A 23,331-nucleotide genomic window follows, 5' to 3' on the forward strand; every position below is an offset into this window, starting at 1 on the left:
CTTTAATGTCTCCCCCAAATTCTTCTTAGGTCTGCCTCTATCTCTTTTTTTTTATTAATTGTTCAATTTCATCAACTCTCCTCACAAGAACGTCTCTTGGTCTCCTTCTCACATGACTAAATCATCTTAGTCTAGTCTCTCTCATCTTCTCCTCTATTTGCACTACTCATATCTTATTATAAATAACTCCATTTCTAATTTTATCTTTTTCTTGTATGGTCGCACATCTATCTTAACATCCTCATCTCCGCTACACTCTTTTTTTGCTCATGTTGGTATTTGATTGCCCAACATTCTGAGCCGTACAACAAAACTGGTTTTGTAGCCGTCCTATAGAATTTTCCTTTCAATTTTAATGGGATTTTACCATCACATAACACCCTTGATGCATTTCTCCATTTTAGCCAACCTGCCTTAATTCTATGTGTGACATTCTCGTGAAGTTCTCCATCTTTTTTAATCACTGATCCCAAATATCGAAAATTGTATTTTCTTTGTAAGATTTGGCACTGAAATAATATGTACTAATTATTGTAAAATTAATAATAAATTTTAAATACACGAGTTTTTTAATGCTAATCATAGATTTTTCAATACATTATTATGTGAATATTAAATATTTAATTAATTCATCAATCAATAAAAAATAAATACTATTTATGAGTAATATGAATAGACACTTAAATTATTAATTAAGTCACAGAAAAATTTTATTTTTATAAAATTTTATTTTTATATAATATAAATATATTATATATTATATATAATATATAGTAGAATAGTATGCAAATATTTCTTCCCTCAAAAAATCTGCCAAACTAATTTTTACATTTAAAATTTGTATTAAACTTGTATAAATTTTTCAATGCTATTGATTAATAAAAAAATATATTTTATGTTAGACATTCTCATCAATTAATCCGTCAATCAATCAAAAATAAATACTATTTATGAGAAATATGAATAGACACTTAAAGTATTAACTAAGTCACAGAAAATTATCCATTAAATAAGATTTTATCTTTATATAATATAATAATATATAATATATTATATTAAAGTAAAATATTTTGTAAATTTTTGTTCCCTCCAAAAATCTGCCAAACTGTTTTTTGTCTCTAAAATTTGTATTAAATTTGCATGGGTTTTATGAGAAATATTAACAGACATTAAACTATTAATTAAGTTATAAAAAATTGTTCATTTATTTAAAATATTATCTTTATATCTTTATTCTATATATATTTATATAATATTAAAATATGATAGTCAAACAAAGTATTTTGCTAAGTGTCAATCAATGATGAATTTTTTATCTCAAAAACTTGCATTAAATTAAATGTAGTGATTAATTAATTATTAATTACTTTAATAATTATATTATAGTCTTGAAAATGTGATATCTTAACAAATTCATAAAAAATTATTTAAGGTTGTCAAGTGCTAGGATTTTTTAATGCTAATTAATATTTAAGGTATCACATTTTTAAGACTATGGGAGAAATCAAAATTAATATTTTTAAAATTTGTTATTATTGAAAAAATTGATTATTGCTCATATTTTTGAGTTTTAATTTATATTTATAACTATAATATAATAAATAGAAAATAACGAACGTTTTTAAGTGGATATATTATAGATTTTATAATATTTATTTATAAATAAATATAATATAATAAATAAAAAAATTTATAAATATTTTGCCGAATGACCTACTTAATGTGTAAATTATTCTTGAACACATTGAATGATAGTATATTGAATTAAAAGTGTTATCAATTAGCATATTGAATAGTGAATAATTAATTAAACTTAAATTTTGATAAATGATTAAAGATTAAAAAAAATTTTAATCATAAATTCTGTTAAAATTATTTAAAATAACAAGTTTATTTTTTTTATTTTTAAATTAAACTCTCCCGTATATCACACGGGTTCATCACTAGTTGTAAATAAAATTATAATATAATCATTAAAGATTTATTTAAAAAAGTAAATTTAATTTATAATTTTTAAAGAATAATGGACAAACCCATATTTTTGTTTTCGTGTTTTCATATTTTTTTTTTCACGTAGCTATCTAAATTTTTTATTGTTTTAATTACATTTCTAAACTCATATTTTTTAGGCGATTTGACTATTGCATTTTGATACTTTTTCAGGTAAGAACTTGAACATTTAGTTGTTTTGACTATTATATTATTATATCTGTATTTTTTAGTCAATTTAACTCTTATTTTGACATGTAAAAAAATAAAGTGAGATGAATAAATTTAAACTCTTTTTTACACAATAAAGTATAACAATTAAATTAATTAAAAGTATAGGTATAAAAATATAATTGAAATAACGAAAAATTTGAGTTATTATATGAAAAAGTCAAAATATAAGGATTAAATTGATTAAAAAATATAAATACAAAGATGTAATTAAAATAATAAAAAAATTTAAATGACTACAAAAAAAAAGTAAAAAAAACGCTATTGATATATCATGACTTATATTTTGAGCTATATAATGTATCTAAAATGTTTAAAATATCTTTTATCCAAAATGATGAAATAAGATGTATAACTAAAATATCTCTCAGCAATAAGTTAGCAATAAGGCAACAGGAAGAGGTGAGGTGGGTGATGAGATGCAAGATATTTTTATTATTTATAATATATTATGGATTTTAATGTGTAACTCAGGAGAGTACAGTAGCGTGGTCCAAAAGTAAAAGTGCATGCGTACTGGATTTAGTAAAAAATAATTGTACTCAAAAGCACAACTCCACCGCACGGACCTACCTCTCTTGAATGTTCAGTTGCATTCGAAGCCGAAGCCACATGGAGTAACAATGGACGACGGCGACGGGCCAACCCGTGAGGTACGGATTCGTGTGCAGAGCCACCGATTTGGGTGGGGCTGCTCTACTCGTGGGCCATCCCAGGCTCTGCCCGATAACTGTTCACCCAAAGCAGTGAAGGCCGAGCCACCGATTCGGGTGGGGATCGTCTGATTGCGGATAGTGCCAAACCTACCAAATGAATCTTCTTCACCGAATGGCTGATGCTGAGCTCTCCATTATTGACTGTTAGATATTCAATTATGTTATTTATAATTCAATCGTTATCGTTACAGTTTACGAATCATATGTTGGCTTTCTGTCATCAGTTGGAAAGAGGATTGAGAACGAACGCCTGTTGGGACAAGGATGAACAGGAAAAACTCGTCGATTGATGGGATCGACGAAGACGGCCGAGGTCCCTATCACGCTCTTCCCGGAAATGGCGGCGCTGCCTCTGCTGATGACACCCGATTGAATCAGCTTGGCTACAAGCAAGAACTCAGCCGCAATCTGTCGTGCGTTCTCCCCTCCACAACTTCTAACCTATTTAATTTCAGCTTTCTCTCTCTCTCTCTCTCTGAATCATACGCATTTTTGGAATTCAGCTTAAGGTTATTTTGCATAATTTTGCTCCGAATTTGTCGAGAGAGGGGAAAAGGTCTTCACTTGTTTATTTTGAAGTAAGTTTATACGTACCGTTGGAGTGGGATGAAGGAACAGTCTCAGAATTCATATTTGGGTAAATTAAAAAAATTGATGAACTTTTACTGTGTTTTTTAAGCTTAGAATGACTTTTTTAATTTTTTCAATAGTCACTGCTAACTTGTTAAAATGTTCAATGCTATATTGTCGTTTACCTCACTTCCCTAGTCTGAACGATCTTTTCTCGACTTCTCCATGCTTTTGAAATTCAATCTTCCAAAAATTCCTTCTAAACTCTTCATTTTAACTAATTAAAAGCTAATGACTAGACAGCAACAGCAGGAACATCAAATCTCAAACCAAAACTGTATTAGTACAAATAAAAAGTCTGATTTTTTTGGCATTTCTGTTCTTATTTGGCAGCCGAAGGCAGGATGAATTTTCTCTGTTATGACATCTTGTTTTCTGGGCTTTTGAGGATTGTTACCTGCTGGGATGAAGAGGGGATTGAACAGGAGGAGGGGGAAGAGGACTAGGAAATCCTTAGTATCTCCTCCACATGTTCTGTTCTGTCACATGTTTTTGCTTCATGAAATATGTCTCTAGTAACTTGTATAGAAACAATTTGCTCTCATTTCTTCTCTAAAACCCTTCATAAGACTTTTCTTGTGTTGAAGTTTGCACCAGTTAAGTCTAAATTCAGAACGAAGGCATGAAAGAAACTGGAAGTTATGTTTTATTTTAAGCCATTGTAACGGTAACTAACCATGTAACGGTTAGTACCAACATTTGTTTCTTTTTAAGTGTCTTGTAATTGCCGCCTCCTTTATCCTCTATAAATAGAGGGCCAGCTATGTTTCTGATGCGTCTTCTTCATTTTTCATGTACATGAGAGAGAGAAAAGCCTAGGTTCCTAGACTTTGTAATCTCTGTGAGGGAAGCCTGTGTAAGAAGGCTTTGTGGGTGTGTACCTATCTGTTCTATAGTGGATTTTTGTGGTGTCGCCTACAGTCTAGACGTAGGACTTTGATTCATTTAAAGTTTGAACTAGGATAAACCTTTTGCCCCTTGTTTCTTTTCTATTTTTTGCGCAAGAGTGTGAGAATTGTGTGCAAAGTGTTCAGTCAATTACTCAACATCTTGGAACTTTGTCATAAGCTTTTTCTAGATCCTCTTGTTTACCTTTACTTTTCCACTATGTGCCTCAATAAACATATAGTTTTCATTGTTGACCTACTAGGCATAAAACCAAATTGATTTTCCTATGCCTTGGTTTCTCTTCTTAATCCTCGCAAATCACTCTCTCCCAAAGTTGAAGTAGTGTCGCTCATTAACAAAATATTTTTTTCAAAAAATTTGTTTGAGTTTTTAGGTTTGATTTTGTTTTCATTCTTTGGATAGAGGAATATGATTCATAAAACTTGAAATACATGAACCCTAATAATACTTTGTAGGATAAATTAATAGTAACAAAAAAGAAAAAAATAGTGAATCTATTATAAAAGTTAAATAAACAAAGTCTTTCCAAGCTGAAATGGATGCGCTCATAATAAATAGACACCATGTAGTCTTTAAAAAAAAACAATATCTTGAAATTGAAAATTTACACCTAACTCAAGTTGTAATTTTATTTTTTGAGAAAAATTGATACAATAATTATACAGAGTTATAATATATAAATAAAAGGTCAACAAACTTAACCGCAAAAATTGTCAAAAAGGAACTTTGAAGAGAATAGAATTCCTTCATCACATTTCATGTGTAAGCTAATCTATATATACAAGAAAGCTCCTAATAATTCTCCTAAAAACTAGGAATAGATTATAATCCTAATTAGTAGGACTAGATTACAACAATAGCTTTATAATTTACAGATTTACATAGGAGATTAAAAACTTAAAACAAATAAAGCTTTAGTTCTTATCTTCTCGGCTCCTTACCCTCTTCTATTCAATCACCAACTATTCAAACTTTAAACTTCAATCGTTGACAAAAATATTACTATTATATTATTTTAATAATGTTTTTTATAAAAATATTATTCTTCCTATGTATGTGTATATATAAAAAAATATATACAACTCTCCTTGTCCTTTATTGGTATATCAGTGAACCATGTAATTACTGCTTTGTAGATTGTGCAATTGAAAGTCTGCAACTTCAATGGCAGGAAAATGAGGAGGCAAAGCAGTCTTAAGGAGTTTTGTTCTATGTGTTATTTTTTAATATGAGTCCTAAGGGTCTTAGAGAAGATAAGACCATAGATAAAATTGACTAGGAAGCTAAAATTCATGTTATCAACCCATAGAGTGGATAAAGGCTATATATGTGTTGTATTTTTAGTATTTTATTACTTGTAATGCTTATCTTATTGTTAGATGATGATCCCAGCTAGGAAAACAAGTAATAGATTTATCTTGTAAATATTTGTTACTTGTATAAAATTAAGAGTAATAAAATAATTTAGTGCTTTTCTTGATATGTGATGCTGGTTTCTTTCATTACCTCTGATTTCAAGGTCAAATTGATAATAATTTTGAACTTGTCATTTTCATTTATTTTGAGTAAGATATTAGTATATGAGTTCTTTAAAGTCATTTTCAGTACAGCAAATAGTATAAAACTTTTCATGTAACTACATATATAATAGTAGGGGAGTTATAACTATATTGTATTATTTTTATGTAATTTTATATATAAAAATTTTGTAAAATTATTAGTGGTTGGATTGCTTGTATATGAAGTTTTGAGTCGTAATTAACTGCATGTGTGTAATTTTATTTGATAGGGCCATTTCAAACTTTTCACTGACCTTCTCAATCATATCAGTGCTGACTGGTATAACAACGACATATAATACGGGCCTGACGTATGGTGGACCTTTGACGATGATATGGGGATGGCCCATAGTGGGGGTGATGACACTGATAGTGGGCTTATCAATGGCTGAGATCTGCTCTGCCTATCCAACCTCTGGTGGGCTCTACTTCTGGAGTGCCAAACTCTGCGGTAATCACTGGGGCCCACTTGCCTCTTGGCTCACTGGCTGGTAAGCTGTGACAACCTATAGCTCTTTCATCTTTGAATTTAGTATCATGTGGTTTTGGCTAAAAAGAACAATTAAATGTGGCTATGCTTTGTAGCATGCAACAGACCTAGATATGTACCACTGGGAGTTGAAGAACATGAGCTCTTTGGAATAGGCTTCTTTCTAGTTTACTATTATTTGGTTTTGACTTAGAAAGACCAACTTGATCTCTTGGGTTTGGTGTTTCTGTGGATAAATTTTACTTCATCTAATTTGACTTAGGAGGGTTTTGACTTAGGAGAGTTGTGTTAGGTAGCCGACAGCCAACGTAAAACTTAGTCGGATCCAAAACATGAACTCTAGAAAAATTATGAAAAATCGTTTGGGCGTGGGCGTAACCCTTCATAGCGACGCGCTACACTGCCCCCGTATAATGACAAGTGAGCTAGGGCCGCTGCATCGGCGCCCGGATGTAGTGATAAATGAGCAAGGGTTCCCGCATTTGCTTGGACGGATGTGGGTAAAGAAGTTAGTCCAAAATCAAAATCAAAACCAAAATCAAAATCAAAACCAAAACCAAAACCAAAACCAAAACCAAAACCAAAATCAAAATCAAAAACAAAATCAAATTCAAAATCAAGGCCAAAAACAAAATCAAATCCAAAGTCAAGGCCAAAAACAAAATCATAGATTAAGGATTGGGTCATGGAACATAGGAACATTAACAGGCAAAGCTATGGAAGTGGTGGATGTGATGATTAGGGGAAAAATTAATATTATGTGCCTTCAAGAGACGAGATGAGTAGGGAAAAAAGTAAAAATTTTATCAGAAATTGGATAAAAAATATGGTACACAGGAACTGATTGAGCGAAAAATGGAGTGGGGATTATTATGGATAAAAGCTTAATAGATGAGGTAGTGGATGTAAAGAGAATAGGGGATAGGATTATTATGGTGAAGATTAGTCTAGGAAGAATGACTATGAATATCTTTAGTACATATGCACCACAAGCGAGGTTAGGTGATGAGATAAAAGCAAAATTCTGGGAGGACCTAGAGGGACTCATACAAATGATACCAAGAGCAGAGAAAGTGATTATAGGAGGTGATTTAAATGGGCACGTGGGTAGAGACGGAAACGGATATAGAGAGGTACACGGAGGGTATGGATTCGGGGAAATTAATAATGAGGGTAAATCTATCCTAGATTTTGCTATGGCATATGGGTTCATTATAACCAATACTAGGTTCAAAAAACGGGACGAATACTTAATCACATATAAAAATATCACTTCAAGCACCCAAATAGATTACTTCCTCATGAGACAAGAGGATCGGTTATGTTGTAGGGATTGTAAGGTGATACCGGGAGAGTGTTTGACTACTCAACATAGACTTCTAGTACTTGACGTCCAAGTAAGAAATTGGAAGAGAAAAAATCACATAAAACAAAATCCAAGAATCAGGTGGTGGAATTTAAAAGGGGAGAAACAACTAATCTTCAAAGAAAAATTAAGGGGTAGAAGGGAATGGAATGGAGAAAGATAGACAAACCAAATGTGGAAAGAAATGGCTAATGCTCTGAGAAGCACGGCAAAGGTAGTCCTTGGAGAGACAAATGGTAGATCCCCTAACCTTAAGAAGTCTTGGTGGTGGAATGAAGAGGTACAATTGAAAATTAAAAATAAGAAAACTTGCTATAAGGCGGTATATCAATGCAACAATGAAGAAAATCAAAAAAATTATAAAGAAGCAAAAAAGGCAGCAAAAAGAGCTGTTAGTAAAGCAAGGTCAAAAGCATATGAGAATCTATATAAACGACTTGATACAAAAGATGGAGAAAAGGATATATATAAATTAGCTAAAGCAAGAGAAAGAAAAACACGGGATTTAAATCAAGTGAAATGCATAAAAGATGACAATCAAAATGTTTTAGTAAATGAGGGAGCGATTAAGGAGAGATGGAAGGAGTATTTCATAAAATTATTCAATGATGGTGGTGACACAAGAGTTAAGTTGGGACATCTTAGTAACTCCGAAGGGAATGTGAGCTACACATTCTATCGACGCATAAGTTCAAATGAAATAAGGAAAGCATTAAAAAAGATGAAAAATCATAAGGCAGTGGGACCAGATAATATACCAATAGAAGCATGGAAATGCATGGGAGAAGAGGGCATCTCCTGGCTAATGCAACTATTTAACGCCATCCTTAAATAAAAAAAGATGCCAGATGAGTGGAGGAAGAGTACTTTGGTTCCTATATACAAGAACAAAGGAGATGTTCAAAACTGTGAAAATTATAGAGGAATTAAGTTAATGAGTCATACCATGAAACTCTGAGAGAGAGTAATAGAGCAGAGGCTCAGAAAGGAAACAAAGGTGTCAGAAAATCAGTTTGGTTTCATGCCTGGTAGGTCAACAATGGAAGCTATATATTTACTGAGGCGTCTAATGGAAAGGTATCGAGATCATCAGAAGGACCTACATATGGTGTTTATAGATCTAGAAAAGGCCTATGATAGGGTCCCTAGAGAAGTATTATGGAGGGTTTTAGAGAAGAAATGAGTCAAAATAGCCTATATACAAGTCCTTAAGGACATGTATCATGGTGTAGAGATAAGGGTCAGAACATGCGGAGGGGATACTGAACCATTTACAACTACAATAGGACTGCATCAAAGTTCTGCACTAAGTCCATACTTATTTGCCCTAGTAATGGATGAACTCACTAAAGATATTCAGACAGATGTGCCATGGTGTATGCTATTTGCAGACGACATAGTGTTGGTGGATGAAACAAAAGAAGGAGTGAACACTAAGCTTGAGTTGTGGACAAACAATTTAGAATCTAAGGGATTTAAATTAAGTAGAAAGAAAACAGAATATATGGAATGCAAATTTAGTAAAAATGCAAGAGTGGATGATGTTATAATAAAATTAGAAGACAAATCTTACAAAGAAAAGACCATTTTCGATATTTGGGATCAGTGATTCAAAAAGATGGAAAAATCCACGAGGATGTCGCACATAGAATTAAGGCAGGTTGGCTAAAATGGAGAAATGCATCGGGGGTGTTATGTGATGGTAAAATCCCATTAAAATTGAAAGGAAAATTTTATAGGACAACTATAAGACCAGTCTTGCTGTATGGCTCAGAATGTTGGGCAGTCAAATACCAGCATGAGCAAAAGACGAGTGTAGCGGAGATGAGGATGTTAAGATGGATGTGCGGACATACAAGAAAGGATAAAATTAGAAATGAAGTTATTCGTAATAAGGTAGGAGTAGTGCCAATCGAGGAGAAGATGAGAGAGACTAGATTAAGATGGTTTGGTCATGTGAGAAGGAGACTAAGAGACGTTCCTGTGAGGAGAGTTGATGAAATTGAACAATTAGTCACAAAAAGAGGTAGAGATAGACCCAAGAAGACTTTGGGAGAGACATTAAAATTTGATATGAAATATATGGATCTAAATGAGGATATGACAAAAGACAGAAATACATGGAAGTCTAGAATTCATGTAGCCGACCCCACATAGTGGGATAAATGCTGGATATGTTGTTGTTGTTGTTGTTTAATTTGAACTTTAATTGATTTGCACTTGACCAATTCTATCCTAAAGTACTCGAACATTTCTTTTTTATTTGTAGATTTGCTCTTTGTGAAAAACCTAGAATGATAAGCTTTATTTTCACATGTGTTTGAATTGTTAAAGTCTCATTTCTAGCTTACTTGATTAATAACTTATTTCATGGAATTTTAAATAGAATAGAATGTCATGTTCAAATAGGATGCACAACAATTCAGGCTCTGATGATCAATACTAAACTTGGTAATCAACTTTAATCAACTTGAAGGTGTAGTATAAATTTAATATACACACAATGAAAAATGTTAAGAGCATCATGCCGTTGAAAATAATTATTTACCTGAGTAAACATAGTCATAGATAATCATTGGTTGAATGATTTTGCATGAAATCTGCAAAACAGAACTGTTGAACTAGGACTTTCACTTTTCTCATATATATTATATTATGGTTCCAATGGGACAAGCCAATTAGGGTGGCGGTGCTCTATATTTCCTTTTTAATATACTTTTTGGTCTATATGTACGTAAAATATATGCATAAAATATAGTGTTTCCATCTCATCAGACTTAATCCTGTCCATGTTATTGTCCACCTTAACATTCAATGATGCAACCAAACAGAGGGTTACAGTATAAAATTGAAACTAAACACATACCTCCTTCAATGTTATGATATCTCTCTATTGATGGGGGAAATCCCTAGTTTCGATTTAGGTGTTCATCGAATCACTACCTCTCCACCCTACCTTTGTAACGGCCTGGCTCCTGGAGGCCCCACTAGTATAGAGGATCCGTGATAGGGTTATTAATAGAATGATATGCAAGCAATTTGAAGCCAAACTCCATCAATACATCATATACGCTATCATTAGCAAGCTTTATAATGCAACATTATCAAATCTCTCTTTACATTAAACGTGTACATTACCGTGGAAACAAGAGTTACACCCTCTGATTACAATATAGCAAGTCATAGTCACAAGACATATACATACACACCCTCAAGGCTCGAGAGCCTATCTAGCTCTAACCTCTCAACACAAAAGAACCCAAAACCTTTACTTTAGGTGAGCTCTGTACACGTCTAATCCCCCAAAGATCCGCCCTTGCTAGGCTCACACTCTACCTTAGCTTTGCCTGTACTTGGAATGATGTAGAAACAAATGAGTTACAAAGTTCAGCAAGTAACATAGAATAAGAGACAACAAGAGTAACAGAGACCAACTGTAGACGATAGTAAATACCCCACCCATACATGTATAAAGGAGTGGAATCATGTCACACACACATCATGAGCATAACAACGCATGCATCCATGCCATGCTGGCATCAAGCCATCACAATATATGTATAAGATGCATGTTGCCACACATAACCATCCTATGTAGTCATTTGAGAGGGGATCTAAGTCCCACACAAGTCCAACCCTTGTGGCCCACCTGAGCTTACACGAGTTTGGCTTTATAGCCCACCTGAGTTTCGGTTTTAACTCCCATATATCACTATAGCATAATCATAGTAAGGGGTCTAGATCCCACACGAGTCCGGCCTTATGGCCCACTCGAGCTTGACACGAGTTTGGCTTTTAGTCCACCTGAGCTTTCGGTTTATCACTATAGGGGATATCCTGGCGGATCCCGTCCGTAGCGCACATTAAGTATCACATATAATTCCCAAAACTATGCCATGCATAACAAAGACATCATGCTTCACACAAAATCCCATGCATAAGACTTCTTGTAACGACATGCACAAGCCAATTATACTCACATAGTCATGGTTGGAATGCATGGGATATATACAAGAAAAAGGGATAACAGGTTTCATGAAGGAGAGAAAAGGTTTCCAAAAACATCTAAACGTGTCTTGGGACTAAGAAGAAACTACTCAAAACTTGGCCAAATAATTCAAAATCTATACCAAATCGAAGCCTATCAAGTTTAGTTTACAACACAAACGGTTCACAAATCGGATATCTACACAAGTTATGGCCAAAACCGTACAAGGTGCATAGTTTGAGTCGACTTGCATTGAGTCGACTTGGGGCAAGGCCTAGTCAACTTGGAAGAGAGCCTACAAAACCAGGGGTTCTAATTAGTTGATTATGGGGCCAAATTAGTCAACTAATGGCCCAAAATAGTCGACTAATGACCAAATTAGTCGACTCCTAGAACCCAGAAACACACATGGACGAACCAAAATCATCCCCAAACTTTCCATACACAATTCTAACCCAAAATACATAATTCCCAACAAAATATAGGGTGGAATAAACCCTATTTGAAGTTCTAAAACATTTCCAACCAACATAATCAAGAATTTGGAGAGATTTACAAAGATCTTTACATAAACATCAACCAAGAGCAACCCTTGAAATACATGGGGGTTTTTCACCATTAATCCTCAATACACCAAATTTAAAGAGTTTGGAAGAGGAATAGAGGAGTAGAACTTGCCTTTTCTAGCTCCCCTTTGATTAAGCCTTTAAGAATCACCACAAGAGAGGAAGTCCACAACCCCCCCCCCCCCCCCCCCAAAATCAAGACAACCAACAAGAAAAAGGGGAAGAAGATGATGCAGAACCAACACCCAACGAGCTCAAACCTTCTTGGAACTTTAATGATCAAGGAAGTGAAGAAGAAAGTGAGCCCTAGCTCCTCCCTTTGCTCTCCCAATCAGCTCCCTCTCCTCTCCTCTCTTCTATTTGCCTCATAATTTCTCTTCTAAGGCCATTTAAACCCCCCCCCCCCCCCCCCCCCACACACACATATATATTTATATTCTTATTTCATTAATTACCATAATACACATATTTACATAATCACTTAAATGATAGACATATGTGTATAATGATAATTCACATCTTACTCCAACTCCAACACCACAATTTCCAGATAAAATATTTAAAAATATACCTTGAATAGTTGTGGGTCCCATTTCCAACAAGTCATATCTTTAACTTTTCCACATTTTCATCTCTTTGGCCACATCATCTAAAAATAGCATGAATAACTCCTCAAAATTCATTACTCAAATAAAATAAATATTCTACTCCCACAAATATCACTCGAACCCATTAACGGGTCGTTACAACCTTGGTGCTTTGGAAGGAAAGGAGGCTGAGGCAGTCATGCTTATGGTCATTGATGGTGAACTCTAATAAGTTAGATTATTCCCGTCTCTGATATAGCTTGCCTCCTCTCTCTCTCTCCCTCCCTTTTCTTTTTCTTAATTTCTTTTGGATATATGAACTGTTTTTTCCATTAGTCATAAATCCCAACCCCCGTTATGGAGCCCTTCCAGTTGCCTAAAGCACTTGGTCTCCATTTTGGCGATCCACTTTGCAACCCAGGTTGTTTTCTACAACCCAATTCGCAGTTGAAGTGGTGGTATTGCAACCCTGGCCTCTATGAGTTTAGGGTCTACTCTTCTAGTCACTGCTGAGGTTAATTCCACCGAAGGAGCTTTTGATGGCAGAATTGAAATTGCTACCGTAAAATCTCTGCAGCAAGCAAACAAGAAGTCTAAAGTGGAGCTTAGGCAGGAGTATGCTGAGCATGCAGAAAGGAGAAGAGAGCTGGAGTTTCTGGAGAAAGGTGGAACTCCCTTGGACTTAAAATATTGTGATGCAGCTTCTATTATTCTCCAATCTACTCAACCGGCCCCTGAAGAATTTGTGAGAAGTGAAGCTAAAGACAGTTTTGCTTTGACTGCTCCACCACAGGGGATTTTGTCAAAAGTAGTGGAATGGCATTGTGTTGATAATCCCTTGTTATTTGATGGTGAAAGTGAATTCCTTGAAGGTGATGTGACATCTGTACTTCCTACTGGGAACAGGATTGTTGCACTAGAACAGTTTTCTCAGTTGGATGGGAATCAAAATGTGAAAGAATCAGGGGACTCCAATGCATTTGTCCTCCAGAAAAGTTGAGCATATAAGTGAAGAAACAGGTCTTGACCAAATCATGATGGTGTTCAATCAAGTTCAACTATCTGGTTCCATCTTGTGGTGGTCATATCAAGGCCTGTAAGTGCAAATTGTCACATTGCCAAGGATTTACTTTCTGATAGGCAGTTACATATGGTGATTTAGGATAGGGAAATAAATATTTTATGAGATATTATTAGCCTATCTTGTTTATTTGTTTCTTTGATTATGCTTCCTAATTAGGTAGGATTTAGAGTCTATATAAATCCTTTTGTGATATATTCTTAGGGAGCCTTTGATTATTGATATTGATTTGAGTTTAGATTGAGTTTTTTATTTTGTTCTTGTGTTCTTCTTGGTCTTACATTGTATGGAGTTGGGACAACATAATCAACAAAATCAACATTCAGAAGCTGATGATTAGCAAACTTTTGTTATGGGCACTGGAACATGAATCTGTCAGTGGAAGGGAATAAATAGTTTCAGCTGCTCTTGAATATCCACCTTATGCAACCAAAATTGAGAGAATTTATTTCAAGCAAATTGAATGAAGTCATCAATTCCAAGGAAGATAAAAATGCACACAAAATCAAGGTCAAAATAGCAATGTGGCATTCAGCATAAGAGGTTTTGATTTGAAATTCTCATGTATCCTTGTCAGCCTTAGCTTAAATGGAAGTAATGATGGTAGCTGGTGCAATAATTTAAGAAATGTGAATTGCAATGGGGACACCAAGGGACGATCCTTATTGCTTGAGGTGAACATAATATTGAAGGCAATGAGTTGTTACATGAAAAGAATGAGAAGATTGCTAACACTTTCGTTAATGGTGTACACAATTCTGATCATCAAAGCCCCTAAGGTAATTCTTCTACTATTTGACCTGAGGAAGAAATATATGGAAGGGGTTCTCCCTTGCAAAATCAGGTGTCATGCCTTAAAAAGTGCTGAGATAATGGGAGTAGATGGCGGTAATACATCAAATATGAAGGTGACCTCTAATAAGGATGGAGAGAAGGTACCAGAAGGAAATGACGAACCATGTGATGAACCCTAAACCAAAAAATATGTGAAAGAGAGAGAGGAGCTAATATGAAGAAAGAAAGAGGGAGAATGGAGAAACAATGTGGTTGAGTGGTCAAATAGTGTGGTTAGACGGTAAAGAAATGGGTGCCTTTTTGGTATGTGAAGAGAAGAGAAATGAAGTGGGCGCACATGGAAGGAAGAGAAATGGGTGTCTTGTGTCTTTTTTGGTAAGTGAAGAGATTTTTTGGTAAGTGAAGAGAGGAAATGGTGAATAGAGTAAATAGTGGTTGCAGAGAGAGGGTGGAGAGGTAAATAGAGAATTAGGAAAAAATATCTATAATTAATAAAGAAATTTTGTTTATTAATTATTATTTGCTTGTAAAGTTTGTGTTTGTATTGGTTCACCTTAATTTTATTTGATGAATTTTAATTTTTTATTATATTTTTAATTCTTTTACATTTATTTATTTAATAAAAATACATTTCAGTTCGACTTTGGTTTAACCCTAGTTTAATCATTGAACAGTGAACCTCTCTCCTTTTTGGTTCAACACCTTGGTCCGATTTTTTGAACATTAGTTTGTAGTTATATTTAATATATTTTTCTAATTAAAAAATATGGAGAGAGTAGAGAAAAAGAGAGAGCGAGAAAGAGATAGGATAGAGTTATGAGGTGGCAATTAGTTGCTACCTCAAAGTCCAGGTTAGCACTTCCTTGGTGTGATGCCACAATTTTAACTGCTAAAATTAACGAGTCTTGACAGCATTTAACTATTTAAACAAAAAAATAAGCTTGGCATGTGAATTGAAAAAAATTAAAAGTTTGTTTTGAAATTGAAACTAAGCTAAAAGTGTGGTATTGTTTTGGTATTACCCATTTATACAAGATATTAATGTAATTATATAGATTGTATATTTTAGTTTATAGCATAAAATTGTGAGATGAATTATTAATTAAAGATAAAAATTGCCCCAAAAATATTTACGGTACATCCCATTTAGATCACTTATGGTTTCAGCCATCTTCACGCAAACTCCCTGTGGTTTACTTTTAGCATTTAAGTTCCTTGTGATTTACTTTTTTTCTTCGAAGACTGTTAAAAACTACAGAAAACTCTTTGCAACTCTCTCTCTACATATTCAACCTCCATACTAACATAACTATCTCTCCAAGCAATTCTCTCTCTCTAAAATCTGTAATTTTTTCCCTAAAAAATCTCCAGATTTTAAGAGAAAACGACAAACTTTAGAGAGAGTAAAATCCCAATCTTCTTCTTCACTCAAACAAATTAACTCCTCTCCCTCTCTTTCTCTTGTTGATTTTATGAGAAGATCCACATCCAAGTTCTCTCATCAGTGTATTTCACTTGAGAAATCTAAGGGCCTGTTCAGTTATAGAAAACATTTCTTAATTTTTGAATTCCAATTTTCTTTTGAATGTTTGAATATCCAATTAGAAAATAGAAAACTCAAATTTCTAATTTTCTACTTTATACTATGAACTGGAAAACATCAAAAAGATGTTTTCTAAATTTTCTGAAAATGAATGCTTTTGCTTTTTGAATCATAAAATGTTAAAGAGTATATTTAGTTGTAAAATTGAAGTTGAAAAATTAGGAAATGTTTTCTATAATTTAATAGGCCCTAAGATTTCCCAATCATGCGAATACACGCACACAGCAATAGCAGAGGCCCAAGGATGCGCTATCCCATGGAATTTGATGCCCAAGAATATAATGCTCAAGGATGTAGAAAACTCACTGATGAAAGTTTTTTAAGGGTTGTTTATTTTGCGAACTTTGTCTTTTTATATGAATGCAAATGTGATTTGATTCTTTTGTTGTCGCTATATATATGGTATACTATATTGGAACTTACTTTTCACACGTGCACGCATACATTGTTGTTAAAATCGCGATCCTACGTATACGATTTTACGTGTTAACGACCTCTAAATGATTCAACTCGGTTATAAAATCAGAATTGAGGTAAAGTCAATGTGAATTGCAATTCAACTCGTTAAAATCACAAGTTGAATCGCGATTCCACTGATTTTATTTTTGGCTTGTTGGAAGCTTAGAGACGGAAATAATTTTCGTCTCTAAGCTTCTTAGAGATAGAAAATGATTTTGTCTCTAATCTTCTTATAGATTCCCATCTCTGAAGTGCTCTGCGAACCCTAGCTCCCTCATGTCAAACCGCCTTCTGTTGCCATTTCCCCTTGCCGTACAGTTGCTCGGTGCTCAGTGCTACCATCGATCGACTCGATTCACCTTCTGCCACTATCGATTGACTCTATTCACTTTCTATTGCCATCGATTGACTCGATTCACACATGAATCAACGTCGTGTCGCTGAGTCCAAGATGTTGTGTTGCCATTGGTGCTCCCATTGTTCCCCTCCATGCAACACGAACGCCATTCCTCGCAGTGCAACACTGTTATTGCTCGGTGCTGCCATTACCGTAAGTTGGTAATAGCTTCGAATCTTCGATTACTCGGTGCTGCTATCAAAATTAATTGTTAAAAGTTGTCTCGAGTATAGGATAAGAAGATTGGTGGAAGTAGTTCATTTGAGGGCAAATGAAGCATTAAATAGAAGTTTATATCCCAATCATGTATTTAGTGATAGTTGGGGGGTTAAACTGTAAATATCTAAAAGTCTTCATTGGGATATCCGCCCACTATTATAAATAGAGGGTAAGGGGTAGCCGTGACATGTAGAGTTTTCATTTTCTATTTGTAACGAGTAGGGATCATTCCGAGAGAAAGGCTAGAGTTTGATAGCTTTGTAATCTTAGGGCGAAGGCTTGATGTACTCGGGAAATAGAAAGAAGAGAACCAACTGTATATTGATCATTCTCTAAATAAAAGAAGGTTGCTCGAGGAGGTTCAAGACTGGATGTAGGGTTGTCTTAAAAAGGCAATCCGAATCAGGATAAAATATGGTGTTTGTGGTTTGTGTTTCTATTTATTGTTTGTTTCATTTTGTTTTGTTTTGGTTGCATTTATTTTTGTTGTAATGTTTGTGTCCAAAACCGAGAGGATTGTGAGAGTGTCCAAGAGTGAACATATTTGTTGGTTCTTAGGGTGATTTCTTGGACTGCCAGTGCTCCCAATTTTAACATTAATAATAAAAAATATTAATAATAAGGAATATTAAAAACTAATAAAGTTGTTATAATAAGGTTATTAAATGATATTCATTTATTTTTTAAAAAATTATATCATTATAAACACACATTTATATAAATTAAATGATATTTTTAATTATTTCTAAAATTTTACGATTCAATTTTATAATTTGATTTTATGAACCCTCTTTCGATCCCACTTAAACTCTCGATTTTAACAACCTTGCACACATACATAGTTTTTTTTTTGTGTGTGTGTGTGTGGGGGGGGGGGGGGGGGGGTGCTTGGTTTCGAGTTTGAAGTTGACATACACTGATTTTCTCCATTTAATTGGTAAATCCTAGTAAGATTTCATCTAGGTTTTTTGCTTTGAATTTACTTTTGGCGTACTTTTTTTAATGGTGTTAGTAATGAAGAGGAATCTATGAATAAAAAAGAATAACCTTAAATGCCAAAAGTAAACCACATGGGGTCTTGTTGAAAATTGCTCAAACTGTAGAGGGTCTAGATGGAATTTACTCAAATATATACATATGTATATATATCATAATACAATATTATATAATATAATAATTTATGTTTCCATGTTATATAGGTTGGTTTTACAATATCAACTATGTGATGGAACACAACAATATCAATTATCTTCACTGTCATCTTATGAAACATTTCCATATGAAGATGTTGTTAGCAGTTATCTCATGATTCCTTTGCTAGAGAGTTGCATCAGAAAGGGCATTTGTCATAAAATTTTGCCACAGTGTTCTTTTACATGGATTTGTGTGGTCAGTGCGACTTTTGAAAGTCAATTGATATTATGAATGTCGTGTCATCGATCCTAACTTAGTTAGGATAAGGTGCAGTTGATATAATGATGGTAATGATGACAATATTATATAATAGATGTCAAATAAAATATATTTAAAAGATGTATCAATTTAATGTAATATACTTATTAGATTAAAATATATTAAATGAAGGGAAGGCAAAATTTAGACCCAACCCATGGAGGGGTATAATTGATACAACCTCCCATGGGATTATAAATCCTCCATTTCTAGACTGTTGGCTTATAATCCAAATAGGGAAAATTTCACACAGCACCCCTGAGGTTTGCCAGAAAAAAAACACTAACCACCTTTGTGTTTTAAGAAATAGCATGCACCTGCCTTGATTTTCATAATCACGGATTACTTCCTTTCTGCTGTTTATGTTTTTTAAATTCTCCAAATGCCCTCCATTCTCACTCTCCACTATAATTACCAAAAAAAAAAAAAAAAAAAAGAAAGCAAAAAAAAATCAGATGACCTTTGAAAGGAACCTGATTTGGATTACTTTACTTATTCAGATAGAGTGAGAGAAGGGGGGGGGGGGGGGGGGGGGTGTTGGGGCACCACTATCCATATTTCTCCATCTCTCTTACCCTCCCTCCCTTCATTGTCAATTTCTTCAGCTGTCATGGTGATGGTGTAACCCCATCGTGATATCAGTTTGGTGATTGCCAAACAAGAAAGAGAGGGAGAGAGAAAGATCAAATCCCTTGTATTCGGCGACAACGAGAGAGGGAGAAGAAAGAGAAAGAGAGAACATAGAGGAGAGATAAAGGGGCGGGGTTTGTTTAAAAATAAGGGCAAAATGGTCAATTCTGGTGATCTTTTGACAGCAAGGGAGGTCCATGCAATTTCTGAATACTCAGCGATAGTCAGTGTCTTTTTGCCAAATCTTACGGTGCCTTGTGGAATTTACCCATCCGAATAATCGTGGTGGCTTTTGGTGGACTTAGTTTTTGAGTGGCTTATTTTTTATGCATTCAACATGATTATTGGACTGCCTTTTGTTGGGATATCTTTTTACTGTGGAAATGCACCAAGCAAACTATTGTTGTTATCATTGCTAATTCTGTTACCTTTTGTCCTTCTCATATACATCTTTTGCTTGCAGGTTTAACATTGTTGGTCAGGTACTTCTGAGGATTTTCCTGTTCCCAAGCGTGCAAACTTTCAATACACACACACACTCTGAGACCAACTAAGCTGCATCTTCACCATTTCTATGTAATATAAACCATAAATTGCAAAATTTAACTTTCTATGCAGTGGGCTGTTACAGCGAGTATAGATTTCTCGCTTGCGCAGCTGATTCAGGTGATTGTTCTCCTCAGCACTGGTGGAAAAAATAATGGTGGATATGAGGCCTCCAAATATGTACTTATTGCCATGCATGGTGGAATTTTGCTCCTGCATGGTATTATAAACAGTCTTCCTATCTCTTTGTTATCATTCTTTGGACAGCTTGCTGCTGCATGGAATGTTGTGGGTAAGGAGAGTATTCCTGTTCGTTGGCATATTACATGCATGGTATTTTGCACAGGCTGACTCAATGGATTAATCTTTGGTCTTTTAGGTGTATTTGTCCTTGTGATTCTCATTCCCATGGTAGCAAAGGAAAGGGCTAGTGCCAACTTTGTGTTTACTTTTTTCAACACTGACAATGATGATGGAATCAGAAATGACTTCTATATATTTGTTCTGGGACTCATAATGAACCAGTATACATTCACTGGCTATGATGCATCTGCCAACATGGTAAGTTCTGTTCAACATTAAACACTTCAGAAGCTCCAACAGTATATTATTAAGATAGTTTTTGGCTTTGGCTTCACTTGGCTAATTAATCTCCTATTATTGTTTAGTTGAAGATTATTTGGCTACTTTGATTAGAAATTGATTTACTTTGGGTTATTGAATTGAGAAACTGAAAAAAAAAAAAAAAACTGCTGAAATAATGTAAAGCAAATGATCATGTTAGTGAGGTTTGCTTTTGTTAAATTATTAACTATTATCTGATCTAAAAGTTTAATCTGGTAGATGAAAAGTTAACTTTATCTTTTATATTATTTTCCTTAAAAATATCTTTTATATTTACTCTCGACACGCCCATCTCACTTTGGGCCAGGCTTCACTATAAGTGATCCAAACACGTGCAACATATTGTTAAGGAACAAAAGTGAGTAACGAAAGGAACTTTTTCTTTTATAGGGCTATGTCAATTTTTTCATGCAAAAAATTCTTATTATTGTTGTACATTATACTTTTCAGATGCAAAAACATATTGATGCAAGCAATTTTTTTTTTGTATTTTGAACAATGAAACCAGGGGATAATTCTAGGGAGATACAGTTTTCTGAGGTTTGGTAATCTGTAGTCCAGTCCTGACAGAAAAAAACTTTGCAACTAAAACGTAATTTTAACTGCTAAAACCATGGAGATAGTAGTCTTCTTTTTTACTTTTATGTACTTCACATTTAATCAGGAATCTGAAAGCGAGCCATTGTATCGCCCATGAACTTGCTTTCAGACAGAAGAAACCAAGAGTGCAGATAAGAATGGACCAATGGGAATAATTAGTGCCATTGGGATATCGGTAATTGTTGGATGGTGTTATCTACTAGGTATCACATTTGCAGTTACCGACATCCAATACCTTTTGAGCTCAGAAAATGATGCTGGTGGTTATGCTATTGCTGAAGTATTTTACCTAGCATTCAAGAGTAGATATGGCAATGGCACTGGGGGTATTATTTGTTTGGGTGTTGTTGCTGTTGCCATATTTTTCTGCGGCATGAGCTCAATGACCAGTAATTCAAGGTAAACAAGTGTGTGTGTGATTTGTCCTTGTTAATACAGGTTCTCCCTGACCCTACTACTTAAACGATGCTAAAAATTCATTCTCTAGGATGGCTTATGCATTTTCAAGAGATGGAGCTGTGCCACTGTCATCAGTTTGGCATAAAGTAAACGAGCAGGAGGTCCCCATTAATGCAGTCTGGCTCTCTGCTCTTGTGGCATTTTGCATGGCTCTGACGGTATGGGAATCTCACTATTTACCTGCTCGTAATCAGAATCCATCTGTGACGCTGCATTAAGCATCTCTTGCCTTGCATTTATGCTTTCAGAACTTTAAAAAATCTCTTGCCATGTGGGTGAGGGTCAAAAGACTTAGTGGTGAGATGGAATCATATCGCATTTTTCCTTTTTAACAGTTTACTTTACCTTGCGTTTGTATAGATGGATTTCAAATTCTGTTATTTGAAATGACACCTACATAGATGTCATTTCAGTCCTCCGATTTCTCAGGTCCAGGGTCCAAATCCATCCTATATTTGGAACCAAATCCAAATGCCTCCAACAATTACATAACCACACAATTGATTTGGAGTTCCAAATTCTATTTCTTTCCCTAACTTTGTTTTCTGTTACCTTAATTCGCTATAATGATTAAGATGTTCTTCCTGGGTAAATTTTGCTCCCAATGAATGTCTTGCAGTCTCTTGGAAGCTCAGTGGCATTTGAAGCCATGGTGTCAATAGCAACAAGTGGACTGTACATTGCCTATGCTCTTCCCATCTTCTTCAGGGTCACTTTGGCTCGCAAGAGTTTTGTCCCGGGCCCTTTCAACTTGGGCCACTATGGGATCCTTGTCGGATGGATTGCAGTTCTTTGGGTGGCGATCATATCGGTGCTCTTTTCTTTACCTGTGGCTTTCCCCATTACTGCTGATACTCTGAATTATAGTCCAGTCGCAGTCGGGGGCCTGCTGGTTCTCATCATATTTTCTTGGATGTTGAGTGCTCGACATTGGTTTAAAGGTCCCATAGGCAACATATAGATGGCTTTGTATGTCACAATAGTTGCACAAAATAAAATCATTCATTTGCTTCTGCTCAACATGTGTCGAATACCCCTTGTATTAATTAGTTTATGCATTTTGCTGTCATGTCGAAAAGCTATATGTGGTGTTTAGTGCTTCCACTTGGAGGTTGTCGGGTGAACATATTGAACTGGCCAAAATGCTAAAATTAAAATAATCGAACTTTGTGTAGAAAATTCAACCGAATTGATTGAACAAATATGAAAGGTGAATAAATTGAAAATTAAAAAAATCAAACAAATTCAAAAAAAATTGAACCGATTGAAAAGAATAATACTCGAATAAAAAAAAATTATCTATTAATTTTTATGAATAAATTTTAATTTAAAAATATTATTTAATTAAAAATATTTGTTACTCACAAAAAATAAATGTTATTCAAGTGAGAATAAGTATTACAAGAGTAAAAAGAGTATTATTTAATTAAAATTA

At 34.4% G+C, this 23,331-nt stretch overlaps 1 protein-coding gene across 3 annotated transcripts; it reads left to right on the plus strand.

Moving 5' to 3' along the window:
• Nucleotides 1-2,879: 2,879 nt before the first annotated feature.
• On the plus strand, nucleotides 2,880-22,965 carry LOC127797284 (amino-acid permease BAT1 homolog). 3 transcript variants are annotated; one of them, XM_052330051.1, is made up of 9 exons: nucleotides 2,880-3,079; nucleotides 3,161-3,349; nucleotides 6,306-6,525; nucleotides 20,131-20,149; nucleotides 20,286-20,505; nucleotides 20,593-20,774; nucleotides 21,547-21,836; nucleotides 21,925-22,054; nucleotides 22,516-22,965. In XM_052330051.1, the coding sequence occupies exons 3-9, from the start codon at nucleotides 6,365-6,367 to the stop codon at nucleotides 22,855-22,857; spliced, it is 1,344 nt and encodes a 447-aa protein (XP_052186011.1). In that variant the 5' UTR covers nucleotides 2,880-3,079; nucleotides 3,161-3,349; nucleotides 6,306-6,364; the 3' UTR covers nucleotides 22,858-22,965. The 3 variants fall into 3 exon arrangements, 2 of the variants coding, with proteins under 2 accessions (XP_052186011.1, XP_052186010.1); XR_008022172.1 differs by having other exon boundaries at nucleotides 2,880-3,349; nucleotides 6,265-6,525; nucleotides 21,925-22,193; nucleotides 22,516-22,653; XM_052330050.1 differs by having other exon boundaries at nucleotides 2,880-3,349; nucleotides 6,265-6,525.
• The last annotated feature ends 366 nt before the right edge of the window (nucleotides 22,966-23,331 follow it).

Source organism: Diospyros lotus, chromosome 3 (genome assembly GCF_014633365.1).
Source record: "Diospyros lotus cultivar Yz01 chromosome 3, ASM1463336v1, whole genome shotgun sequence".
NCBI classification, from domain to species: Eukaryota; Viridiplantae; Streptophyta; class Magnoliopsida; order Ericales; family Ebenaceae; genus Diospyros; species Diospyros lotus.